The 13744-nt window shown below is 35.7% G+C and overlaps 2 protein-coding genes across 2 annotated transcripts; both read left to right on the top strand.

Annotated features, from left to right (window-relative positions):
- Nucleotides 1–733: 733 nt before the first annotated feature.
- Nucleotides 734–5559, top strand: LOC133862797 (uncharacterized). Its single transcript, XM_062298669.1, has 3 exons — nucleotides 734–853; nucleotides 2103–2302; nucleotides 5208–5559. Exons 2-3 carry the CDS (start codon nucleotides 2121–2123, stop codon nucleotides 5392–5394), a joined length of 369 nt encoding a protein of 122 aa, XP_062154653.1. The 5' UTR covers nucleotides 734–853; nucleotides 2103–2120; the 3' UTR covers nucleotides 5395–5559.
- A 6160-nt stretch (nucleotides 5560–11719) lies between these two features.
- Nucleotides 11720–13360, top strand: LOC133864772 (dof zinc finger protein DOF3.1-like). The gene has a single exon (XM_062301184.1). It carries the CDS (start codon nucleotides 12455–12457, stop codon nucleotides 13094–13096), a length of 642 nt encoding a protein of 213 aa, XP_062157168.1. The 5' UTR covers nucleotides 11720–12454; the 3' UTR covers nucleotides 13097–13360.
- The last annotated feature ends 384 nt before the right edge of the window (nucleotides 13361–13744 follow it).

The raw sequence follows: 13744 nt of genomic DNA, 5'->3' as shown, positions 1-13744 counted from the left end.
AAAAATAAAAAAAAAATGCAATACTAGAAACCACATTTTTATCACGCAACTATCCTACAATGAAAACATGTTAGTCCCAATCAATCCTTTAATCTTTTTTTTCTTTTTTTAACAATGATTGATTTAAGGGTTGATTGGAACTGTCACATCAATATTGTGAGATTTTTGTAGCATTACTCCCATATGAAAAATGCTAAAAATTACATTTTTATCCCGCAATGCAAACGTGGCAGTCCCAACCAACTCTTAGATTAGTCATTACTAAAAAAAAAAAAAAAAATCAAAAATATTGGTTAGAACTGCTATATTAATATCATATAATAATTATGAGATAAAAATGTGATATATGGTAGTACGCCAATACCCTCGTCTCAAATATATGCAAAATAACATATATCTACCACTACATTAGAAGTTAATAGCTTGAATTCACTATCATAAGTCATGACCAGGATTTAGGCACTTTTTGGGTTAGTATTTCACTCATTCTCTCTTTGAAAAAAAAAAAAAAAAAGATTTAATTTAATTATTTATTTAAAAGGACAAAAAGGAAAAGGAAAATGGCCATTTTTTTTAATTTTGGTAATAACAAAGAATAACTAGGACGTTTGCCAGGTGGTCATGTATTGGTGAGGGAGTAAATGGGCCTTGTTGATCCGAGAGCAGCAGAGCACAGAATAATTTCTCGTTGTACGTGGGCCAAAAATTCGGCGTATTGACCATTTTAACCCCCTCAAAAATTTGGAATTACAAACTAAAACCCCTGTCCTTCGAATTGACTCGGCTCTCGTAAAGAAGGTTTTCTCACTCCAAAACCCTAAATTCTCCGAAATTTAGAGAAAATTAATTTGAGGTATTTGATCCAATTTTCTGTACAATTTATATACATTTCATTTCCTTTATTGTTCATATTTTTTTCTCGGAGAATTTGATCAGAGGCGTTCCACTACTCCCCCCGTTTGGTTCCTGAGAAAATTTTAGGAAGGAACGAAAAAGAAAATTTATGATCTTGTAATTGTTATGAGCCTTCTACTTATCATATTCGTTTTGTTCTCTGAAACTTAGTTGACGAATAGTTATGCTGGGTTCAGTTCATTAAGATGAGGTTTCTCTATTTTTTCTGGCGTTATGAAACAATGAAAAATCTGATATTTGAGACTCTAGTAGTTTTGTTGTCCTGCACTTTCTCAGCAACCAAACAGAACTTTTTGATCTTGTAATAACGTATTGAATTAATTCATCCAAAAAAAAAAAATTTGTATTGAATTGGGTTTGTGATATTTTGATGTCAGTGAAGTTTACTGTAATATGAATTACATGATCTTTGATTGGGTACATGGGGTTAGAATAGTATTTGTAGTTAGATTAATGACTATGAAAATGAAAGTGTTTGTTATGTTACTCAAAGCATATAGTTGGGGTGTGTATGGAATCTATGGATGTCCGGTGGAAATTTTTAAATCATTTTAGTTTACAAGGCATTGAGGTAGAAATTCATTGGTAAGGATTGGATTAGTGGTAAATAATATGGTAGACATTTCTGGACTGCAATGATGGTAGCCATTTGTTTTGATGTCACCATTGGCATTGATGTATTTGTTGAGAAAGCACAATGGATTTAAATCCAGATGCTCTTTGGTGACAAATTGTTGTCTTATAGAGGTCTTAATATGTGCTTTCTGAAAATTTTGTATGATTGGAGTCTCAGGGGAATTGAAATTTTATTTTCGCATTTTATTGTAATGGCTTGACATGTCTGTAGTTAACTGCCTTAAAGATGCATGAAAGCCTATGTGTATCTGAAAATCCAGCTCTGAAAGTCTCTCTTCTATGAATTCAATGGCTGAATATATGAACTTAAGATCACTATGCTTTTTGATGGCTGTAATGGTTATGATTTGAAGTGCATTTTCATATTTTACATGTCTCGTACAGGTCATATAGATGTAAGCAGCATTTTCATGGAATTATTTGCCTTTTCCAATAGTATATTTGTTAAACCTTTTATTTACTGAGATGCAATTTGTACAATTCTCTCGCCTTGTAGCAACTCAGAATATCCTGTTGAATCAGTGTCTGTGTTTTGATACTTTATTGGCCAGGTTTAGTTCAGGGTGTCCATGGCGTCAAAGTTACCTCAGTTGCAAACTAAGTTGGCTCAGGCTTCACAGTATGCGACCAAACATGGAGGTGCCTGGTACAAGCAGTTGTTGGAGCAGAACAAGCAATATATCCAAGAACCACCCACCATTGAGAAGTGCCAAAAACTAGCAAATGAGTTGTTTTACACTCGTCTTGCCAGGTTCCTTTTCTTGGGCATTTCGTATTCAATTCTAGTATTGCTATGTGCCTTAGTGACGCAGCAGGGGATAGGAAAATAACATAAATAAAAATAAATCTACGTTAATTTAGAATCTCACCAAAATAACGAAGATGATAAGTTGAACCAGAGTCTCACTTGTATTAGCAGCGTCTCACCACCAAAAAGAAGTATTCCATCATAATCTGTCATCAACCGAATACAACAAGGGAATCAAATAGGATTAGAATAAAACTCTCATCCTACCCTAGTGGACTTGCTGTCCACACATTTTACTATTAGCCGCCACCCCTTATTGAATTTGACATAAAAATAACAGATACTTGCCTAATAACCCAATACTTGCCAAACTGGAAAAATCCCCTATTGAACACAAAAATAAATAACGAATACTTGCCTAATAACCAGATACTTGCCAAACTGGGAAAATCCTTTATTGAACACAAAATAAACCCTACAGTTGTTGACGCCGTCAATTCTCCCCTTCTTCAAAAAGAACTCGTCCTCGAGTTTAGAAGGTGAAACACGATCTGAAGATTTTCAAACCAAAGAAGACGCACAAACACAATAGATAAATCGAGTCTCATGATCTTCCTATTGTGACCACAACAAAGTCTCACCATTGTAGGTTGTCATGCTTCAGATCTACTACTATTGATACTCAGCTGCTTCGCGTGCTCATAGGAAAGTGAAATACGAGTGAAAGAGTTTCAAAACAAAGAAGACTCACAAACACAATAGATAAATCGAATCTCACGATTTTCCTATTGTGACCATAACAGAATCTCACCATTGTAGGCTGTCATACTTCAAATCTATTACTCTTGATACTCGGCTATTTCGCGTACTCATAGGGCTCAATTGCGAGACACAAAAAAACTAAGAAAGTTAGCAAAACATACTAGATCATATATTTTTTTCTTTTTCTTTTTTCCTTTTTCTTTTTCCTTTTTTTTTTTTTTTTTTGATGAACTAGACATAGGAAACAAGCTCTAGTTTCTTCTCGTTTTGAACCAAACACAAGAAAGCTCGTCTTTTTTCCTTCTCCATAAGCCAAACAAAATAGAACCTTCTTGAATCTTCATGTGGGAAACGCAGACTAAGGACATCTCGATTGGATTTTTTTTCTTTATTTCTTTGCGGCAGATCGTCAATTGTTTGAGAAAATAATTGATTTTGTACTCTGATACCAAATTGACGCAGCAGGGGATAGGAAAATAACATAAATAAAAATAAATCTACGTTAATTTAGAATCTCACCAAAATAACGAAGATGATGGTTGAACCAGAGTCTCACTGGTATTAGCAGCGTCTCACCACCAAAAAGAAGAGAAATCGCATCTCAAGAAAACAACAACATATTTTTTATTCCATCATAATCTGTCCTCAACCGAATACAACAAGGGAATTAAATAAGATTAGAATAAAACCCTCATCCTACCCTAGTGGACTTACTTGCTGCCCACACATTTTACTATTAGCCGCCCCCCCTTATTGAATTTGACATAAAAATAACAGATACTTGCCTAATAACCCAATACTTGCCAAACTGGGAAAATCCCTTATTGAACACAAAATAAACCCTACAATTGTTGACTCCGTCAGTTAGTTGTATGGCTATTTTCATTATCATATCAGTTTACATTCTATAACTCGAGGTATTATGCTGTTTCATTCAAGGTGCATTGAAGTATAATGTTCTGGTTTTCAGCATGCTATGCATAGGGTAGTTCCACCATTTATTTAGAATTTTATATAGGCTTGGAATACCTGGTTGGCCTAATTTATCACAGGAGTGCATTTGGACATCCCATGCTAAATGAATGTTTCCTTTGTGTTTCAAATGACTGTTAGCATAAGTCCTTAATGTAGAGAGGGACCATTTAAGAAGCTGAAGGCAGCACCCCACATGTATATTAATAGTGGCTTAGTACATCAATTTGATTTCTCTTTGTTTTCTCACTATGCATCTTCTGCCCCATAGATTGACCTTTGTCATTTATTATACTTAATCGCAATGGATGCTGAGAGTGGCGTAGACAGACTATTTAAGGTAAGGTAAAGGTGCAGTAACATGAGTTGGGTAAATTTATAATGAATAGTAGATCTTCTGATGTTAAAAAGCATCTTATTCCCCCCACACAAATGTGAAATGTCATGCCATATTATCGGAGAATCTTGAAAAGTATATAGTTTGAGAGCATACGAAGCAGGCTTGGGATAATACTGTTGAAGCTTGGAAGTTTTTGGGCAATGATTATATTTGAGAAAAAGCAGATACATGTTGCAAGTACAATTTAGTTGACAATTTAGAGTTAATTAACTACCAGAGAATCAAATTTATAAACTCCACTCTTTCTCTCTCTCTAGTCAATTTTAAGAATGGCATTTAGACTTTTAGATCTTATCTTTTGACACATTCAAGAAGGGGCCCATATTCTATATTGTTTAACACGCAATTCTTTGACATCTTACAGCGCTGGAGTCTGGGTTAATTTCTATGGGAGAAGTATGTTAAATAGTTTGTGGGGGCATGCAATAGGTAGGAATAATTGTCAACTGTAATTATAATAAATTTAGGAGTGGAAATTAGAGGAATACTGGAATAGTGAAAATTTAATAGTTTCGTTAGGAAGTCTTTACAAGTGCTTGTTCAGTTAAAAGCTTTTTAAATACAAACAGATTTATAGTCCCTTTCCAGTATCTATGCGTTTCATAACATCTGTTCTCTGGGATGTCTTTATCTCGCACATTTATATAATTCCATTTAGAAATGCTCATGCAATATTCTTTGATCAGAAAAAGAAATGTTCATGCAATATTCTGTTCTGTTATCCTTGTTCTTTTAATTTCATAAATCATTTATCGTGCTGCTTTGCATGTACAGTATTCCTGGTCGCTATGAGTCCTTCCGGAAGGAAGTGGACTATGTGAAGCACCTATTTAGAAACAGGCAGGAGCTGAAGGTAGAGAATGCTGGCATTGGTGTTCTGTTTGCACTTGAGTGCCTTGCCTGGTTTTATGGCGGTGAGATTGTGGGGAGAGGATTTACATTCACAGGTTACCATGTTTGAGTGGATGCTTTAGGAATAGACATCCTCCTAGTAGCTCGATTATGGAAAGATTCTTACATGTTGGTCGCCTGATTGACCAATGAGCTTTTTTACATGCAAAGATTTGTTTTCTATAAATTTGAAGTTGGTAGCTAGTGCAATAATAATCTTATGACTTCGATGAAATTTCATTTTGTTTCTCAAAAGAAAAAATTGACTCTGTTTGGTAGTCTTCCTTCCCTGCCACGCAGCCACCAATGATGTCCATGAATGTTCTATTTAAAGCCAGATGAGTCTAACTTGATGAATAAGATAAAGAAGTTATTGAGAAGGCTAAGATGGGGGAGGATTTCGGAATTCTTCTATGAACCCAGACTACCCAGTATTACTTTATTTTAATTTTTTTTTCTTGAGAAGTAATTAAGAAGTAGAGGAGGAAAATCATGAAAATTACGCATAAGAGGGAATACAAAAGCCACCTGTCCCAAGATAAACAAGACATATGTATCTCTAGAATCCTACTTGTTCCACTGTTCTGTTCCATATTTTTCTCCACGAGTACAATTATGGTGTGATTTGCCAAATAAATCAAAATGAGTTATTGGCTTGGTTGAAATTAGTGCAGGCTGCAGCGAATAGAACTTTTGCATTAAGAATATGGTGGACGTTGAAATAACGTCAGAATTGATGGAAAGAGGATAAGAATACGCACCTCTCATAGTACATCACATGGGATCATCATCAATTTTCAACGTGAAGCCAGTGAAGAATAAGCACCTTTTAGCTTTTTCTTATTTTTCTTTCTTGGTTTGACGACCCATCACAGAGAATTTCAAATGCAAATTGGCCAGTGTTCCCAGGAGAATCAAACACGTGCCTAATCAATCAAACTTTTTTCTTTTTCTTTTTTTTCTCTTCGGCATTAATCCAAACATTTTTTTATTATTATTTTTATAAATTATGATGTGAATTCACAAATGTAGGGTCGGAATAGCAATATAGCACGATATTTTGCTTCAGCAGTTTGAACAGATTCGTTGCTGCACGGACCAGAGAGGCTGATGACCCACGCTGACACCCAAAACAAAGACCAGTCGCGCGCCGTGGCAGTCAATACCGGACGCAGATTAGGGGCTGATGGGAGGGCAATGGAGGCACGCCATCTGAGCCGCGTTGCACGCGACAAATGACACAGACAGGACACTTCCTTGGGTCCACCCACTCTCGAGACGTACTCGCCACTATTGCCTCAATACTCAACACTGATGCATGACAAAAGGGGTCCAGTTCATCCCCACCACCGCCCACTTGATCCCCATCTCCCATCATGCCCCCTCGTGCTCTTCCCAACAGTACCCTAATCCACGTTATGCAAAAGCTAAACCCCTGATCATGCCTCATAATAGTTTAAAACCATGCCTAGTCTCTATTCTTATTCTTATGCTACCATGTACTCAAAAGGCACTAAAAAATGTTGGGACCATCGTCTATCATGTGGCATTAAGGAAAGAGTATTCGTGTTCTTGTTTTGAGATTGAGTTATATTGAAGTATGAGATTAAGAATTATAAGATTTATAGGTGAATCATAATCAGGTTCATTTAATTCAACGGTCAAATCCTTTAACACCAACCGACTAATTTCGTTTTCACTTTGTGTAAAAAATGCCAGCTTTAGCGTCACTTATCAATGCATAAGTATAAGACTATATAGTTAAACTCTAACCTGCTAATTTTGTGTTAGGTTCGCGGGATTGTGTCAAAAATCGTTAACCCTAGTGTTGTGTGTCGGGATATTAATATAAGACTATATAAGTCAACCTTAACCCCACCTATTTAATTAAGCGGGTCTCTCAACCCTAATCATCTAATTTTGTATCACTTTCGCTAGGTTGTGTAAAAAATTATCAGTTCTAGTGTCGCGTGTCAAGTTCAGATAGTATCGATGCATGAATATAAAATTATATAGATCAACTCTAACCCAACCCATTTAATTAAACGTGTCAAATATCTCAACCCTAACCCGCCAATTTCGTGTCAGGTTTGTGGGATTATGTCAAAAATTGTAAACCTAGTGTTATGTATCGGATTTGAGTCATGTCGAAGCATGAGTATAAGATTATATAGTTCAAGTATAACCCGACTTATTTAATTAAACAAGTCCCTCAACCCGCATTCGCTAATTTTGTGTTGAGTTCGCATGATTGTGTCAAAATTGTTAGCCTTAGTGTTGCATATCGAGTTCGGATTGTGTTGAGGCATGAGTATAAAACTATACATATTAACTCTAGCCTAACCCATTTAATTAAACTTGTCAAATCTCCTAACCCTAACCTATTAATTTCTTGTTGGGTTCATATTGAATTCACGAGATCATGTAAAAATTTGTCAATACTAGTGTCTCGTGTTGAATTTGAATCATGTTCAAGAATACATATAATAGTACATAAGTCAACCTTAATTTAACCCATTCAATTAAACAAATTAAACATCTCAACTCTGACACACTAATTTCATATTATATTCGTGTAGTAAGCCAAGTAAAAAGGTGTAACTCCCATGGACGTATTGTTAAGGCTTTATCTCATATTAGCCCTCTATGTGATCCAGTTTATGGTGAAGCCCTTGCTGCTAAACTTGCAGCCTCCTTGGCAGTCTCTCTCAACCTTAGAGATTTTTGCTTGGAGGGTGATTCTATTACAGTAATCTTAGCTTTACAAGAACCCTCACAGATCATTGACTGGAAAATTGCAGATTTAATTAATGACTCTGTTTCAATAATTCCGTCCTCTTCGATTTGGAAAGCTCAGAAAGTTCACAGAAGTGCAAATTTCTGCACTCACCATATAGCTTATTGGGTCACGGCTAATGTTCATTCCATCTGCATTTTCACTTATTTTTTTCCTATTTCCTCCTTTCCCATGTGTAGTGGCAAATGTAACGATCCACCCCCAATGACACAATACTGTCCGCTTTTGACTCCCCATATCAGACTTCCCAGGAGGTCACCCATCCTAGGATTGCTCTCGCAGCAGCTCGCTTAACTGCGGAGTTCTGATAGGTTCATTGCCATCACGGCTTTAAAACGCGTTGTATCATAAAGGGTGCATTTATACATATAAGCACATCCTCATTCCCAGGCGATGTGGGACGTCACAGCAAAGATCCACCTTCCTCTTTGATTTGGGCTTTTACCTGCAGTAGTTTATTTTGCCTTGTTTTAATGAATTCTACTTAAAAATAAAAAATAAAAAGAAAAAGAAAAAGGAAAAAAAGAAGGTGTAAGATTCTATTTACCACTGGAATTTACTAGATGTCCATTTTAATGAAGGTAAATTATTCAGGTTAAAAAAGCGTAGCGCTCCACGTATTCTTTATGGGAATCAAATCCATTGAATAGAAGGGTGGACCCACCCTAGGTAGTACAGTAGTGCTTCAATTTTCTAACGAGGACGGTGGGCATCTTGAATTTTGATCCTATCAGGAAGTCCTGCTTCGATTGACGGCTTGGATTTATTTGCTGACATGATAATAATTGATTTGTTTGACTTCAAACTTTGAAGATGAGATGTTCATTCACATCTAGTGATCTTAGCCGTCCTTCCTAGCTACAGTACTGCGGGACCCTCGAATCATAGTGGTCAGTCAAAATTTCTAGCTGACAGTCTACTTAAATACATATCAGTGGGATCCACGTCCTGCGTGGTGACACAGAAGTTTCGCAGTCTATCTACAAAATTTAGCTGTCACTCTAGCGTTCATAGTGCTTACAGCACTCATGGGGTTCGGCCACGTGTTTCGGTGGTGACGGAAACTTAAAAGCTAGGATTCCTATACTCCTTGGACGCATAGTTGGACACTTTCATGGCCACGATTCGTCAACTTGAAAATTCAACGGTCTCGATTTGCAGCTGAAGACCAAATGATGCTTTCGTTGGTTGTACCTGCTTTGTTTGCACGCAAGCTTGCGATCGGCGTGGCGGCTTAGGCTTATCATTTCAGGCTTGGCTCGGTAAGGCATTCGTCGCTTAATGGCCCATAATTAGAAGCATAATCAGCGGGAATTAAGCATTTGCTCAAACTTCGAGCTCAGTCGGCAACGCTTTCATTAGTTCTTGTTTTTTCCTTTTTGTATTTATTCTATGTGATATGTGACGACGACGTAATTCGTTTGTTAATACTTTTTAAGTTTTTTTTTTTTTTTTTTTTTTTTTTTTTTTTTTTTTTTAATGTGATTCGAAGTAATATTAACGGTGAAAAAAGTAATCTTAAATATTTTGTGAGTTTATTTTTTAATTGTGATATGATATAAAAATAAAAGTAATTTGTTAATATATTTACTTTTTTGATAAAAAGTCAAAAAGCAATTCTAAAAATATCAACAAACAAAAAAGTCATTTATATTTTAAGTTATTTATTAGTGTTTTTATTTTACAAATAATAACAAAAAGGAAAATAAAAATGAAAAATGATATAAATACTTTTCTTATATATTTTTTACACATCTTCTTTTTAAATTGACACAAATTTCTTACAAATCAACCTCTAAAAGCGACATGTGTTCTTTAAGTCATTCAAAAAATATATGAGAAGCATATGCAATTAAAAAAGATGAGTGATTGGTGCACAACAAAAATATCATTTTTTAATAAAAAAAAAACATGTTCTGTCACTATTAGAAGTTGGTTTGTATAAAATTTCTTATAAAACTGATTTGTATGAAATTTTTATTATTTTCGAATTCACCATGAAATTTATAAGACTCACATTAGGTCTCACAAATTTAATGATAAATTTAAAACTTAATTGTATGGAAATAAATATAAGATGTATAAAAGATTTCTCCAATAAAAAAAAGGTTAACAAACAAAGTAGTACTTTTTTCACGTGTGACAAGGATAGTAGAATACACGTGCTAACACTTTTGTTAATATTTGAGATTTCGTTTTCTAAATAATTATTTAAATTTTTTTGTTGTCCTAAAATATTTTCTAATATAAAACAGAATAAGAACAACTTTCTGTATTTATCAAGAATTTGTGATTTATTTTTCACTTTTCATTTTAAATATTCTTTCACTCGTCGGTGTAAAAATAAAGAATAATACTAATTTAAATCTATATTTTAATTATCACCATGCAATAAATGCCCTATGAATTTCTAAATTATATCACGTAAGCTTATTGAAAAACTTTTCCTTTTGTCTTTCTTTCGGCTGAAAAGTATTTTTGATTTTTTTTTTTTTTTTTTTAAAGTGCATCGAGAAAACAACTAAAACAAGCTTAAGGGCAAAAATAAACTAAAACTACTAGTAACTCAATATCCTAATAGGGGTGGATATTTTCCCCAAACAATAAGGATTGAGCTTAGGGGGAGAATAGTGAGAATACGGCTAGAAAAAAATTTGGTTGCAGCTCAATATGTCACTGAATAGGCATAGAAGTTTTCATTTCTATTAACTTTTCTAATACTCCAAGAATTTGAGACTGAAAGATGGTCAATGATGTTTGAAATGATTGATGAGATATACCAATCAAGAGGATACTGGGGATGTTGTAGAGACATAATAACAACTTGAGAATCACTTCATGATAAAAGTGGATACCAATTAAGACGGTTTGGTAAGGCGCACTACGAATGGCGTAGCCTAGAGGTACAAAAAGAGTCACAAACTTTGAAAAGTCCAATAACTCAATCTGCAACCCATCAAAGAAACAGGTATTTTAATATATCCAAAAATAAACCACTACAATGAAAATCAAAACAAAACATGAGGTTGAGATAACTTTAACAGTCGAAAGTACATTTGAATTGTTGTTGCACAAAAGGATCCTTAGTCATTAGCACTAGGCACCATATGTGTACTTGTCAAGTTAGAATAAAATTAAGAAATAGACTGTAATTAATTTTGGCATTAAAGCGACGGTAGAATATACTAATATACTTGGATCTAGAATGTCAACTTTTTATGGAATACTGTTTTAACTTCTCCATGAAGCCAGTCATGTCTTTTTGTTTTCTAGTTACTCCAATGGTTTGTTCTCCTCCTTAAAAGATGCCCATGTCCATGGACATATAGGGTTTATTTCTTCAAATTTAATACCATTATACTATTTTGTAGATGTTGTTTAATCATGTTTATTATTTACACTAATCATATGTTTTGGGTTATAGAGCTAATCACGCCAGTTGACATTTGTTGGGTTCCCCATGCCACCCATAGGATATTGACAAATATATTAAACAACACTGCTTATATTTAATGCTTTCCCCTCCCAGAGGAGAGGAGCAAAGCTTCAGAATTCTCAAGACTCCAGTATTTATTTGTCAGTATTATCTGATTAGGTGAAGTTACAGAATTACAGTTTAGGTAAATAGAGGGTTTAGGGGAGGCAGTACAATGTCCAGAGGAAGCTTTTAGCCTTTTAGGCTTTTAGCCAATCTTGAGAGATTTCTCTCTCTCTCTCTCTGTCTCTATTTTAACTCTTGCTCGTCACTCTCACACAGATAGGTCGTCATCTCCCCCTTGATTTTCAGACCCAAATATCTTTAGCTCTTCTCCTCCATCTTTTTCACTCTTGAAATCCAAAACTTGACTTCTCTTTCACGTTCCTCCACACAAACACATGCTTTTTTAAGCCGGGATTCGATCTTCTGCTTTGCTGATGTTTTGTCCTTTCCTCCATGAGCGAAAACTTCACTCCGTTGCACTTGCAGCTACAGGCTTTTTGGGGTTTCGCCTTCTAGCAGGCTGGTGGTGATGTGCGATTTGTTGGTCTCTTCAACAAAAACCCACATCTGGGTCTGAGAAATATCCTACCTTTTTGTTATCTTCCCTGTGTTTGCTTTGCCTCTTTGCCACTTCACAGCTTCAAAGGCGAACGGCCTGTCAATCGTTTGAAAAAAAACCCAATTCAGATCCTCCAAATCCCAATTCAGTGCAAGTCTTATTATTAATTTTCCACTCCCAAAATCAACAAGATTCTCCTCCAAGTCATCAAATCTTCAGAAACCCACAATTTAGCCCTCAAAGCTCGCCTCTTTTTTCTTAAACCTATAGTGATTGCTACATAAAGAGTCAAAATGCAAGACCCAGCGATATTCCAACCCATGAAACCCAACTTCCCAGAGCCAGAGCAACTCAAATGCCCACGCTGTGGCTCCGCAAACACCAAGTTCTGCTACTACAACAACTACAATCTTTCACAGCCCCGCCACTTTTGCAAGAATTGTAGGAGGTACTGGACCAAAGGCGGTGCTCTGAGAAACATCCCAGTTGGTGGCGGAACCCGCAAGAACGCGAAGCGACCGTCAAACCCAAAACGCTCCTCTTCATCGTCTTCACTATCAACAACATCATCAAGTTCGGCGGTGCAGAATCCGCCTCCGGAGCCCGACCCGACCCGGATTTATGGTGCGGCGGCGGATCAGGAGCGGCGGATGCTGGATGTCACCGGGAGCTTTTCATCGCTTCTGGCGTCAAATGGGCAGTTCGGAAGTTTTATGGAGGTTCTGAATCCAAATGGGTCTGGTGAGTTTGCAGAGAATTTGGAATCGGGTCACGCGTTGGACACAGGTTCGGATCGAAACCCGGCAATGGCGGTGCAGAGTAATAGCAATTCGGAGAGTTATTTGGGTCTGGCAAGTGGTGATTCAAGCTGTTGGACCGGCGGCAATGGGTGGCCGGATCTTGCTATTTACACACCAGGTTCAAATTTTCAGTAGAGGGAGGTTTGTTTTGTTTAATCTATTAATTTAAAATCTATACTTAGAAAGTACAGTGGCGACGAGAGGAGCATGAATAACTCAAGCTTAATCGTAGCATTTTCTAATGCTATGGAGGAGGGTGACATGCCCCAAGGCCACAACACTAGCATTCTATAGGTAACCCAAATGCCAATGGTTTTTTCTTTTTTCTTTTTTTTTTCTTTTTTTTTGGTGGTGTGTTTGTTTGTACGGGTTATATGAATGAAATGATTTTTAAACCAATAGTATTATTATTATTATTATTATTATTATTATTATTTTTAATTTTAATTCCGGAGTATATGTCAATCCTTATCATCGTGTTATGCAAATGCAAGAACAATCCTTATAAAAGGGCTTGTTCTCTCATCTATATATGTATATATATATATATATGTATGTATGGCATTCTTGAATTTTGAAGGATTGGAGATTTTGACATTTCTTCCTGACGTATATAATACTTTGAGAAGTGGCGGAAGATACCGGGAAATCCAAGGTCTATATATATATATATATATATATATATATGATATTCTAAAGTTTCTGCTTTAATTCTTTTTTTAATCTTTTTGTTGACTTTTTTTCATTTATCAACACCAGAATGGAGGGTAATTGGCAAATTAA

Source organism: Alnus glutinosa, chromosome 3, assembly GCF_958979055.1.
Source record: "Alnus glutinosa chromosome 3, dhAlnGlut1.1, whole genome shotgun sequence".
NCBI lineage: Eukaryota > Viridiplantae > Streptophyta > Magnoliopsida > Fagales > Betulaceae > Alnus > Alnus glutinosa.
The sequence above is the reverse complement of the archived record's forward strand: the minus strand, read 5'-3'. Positions and strand labels throughout refer to the sequence as shown.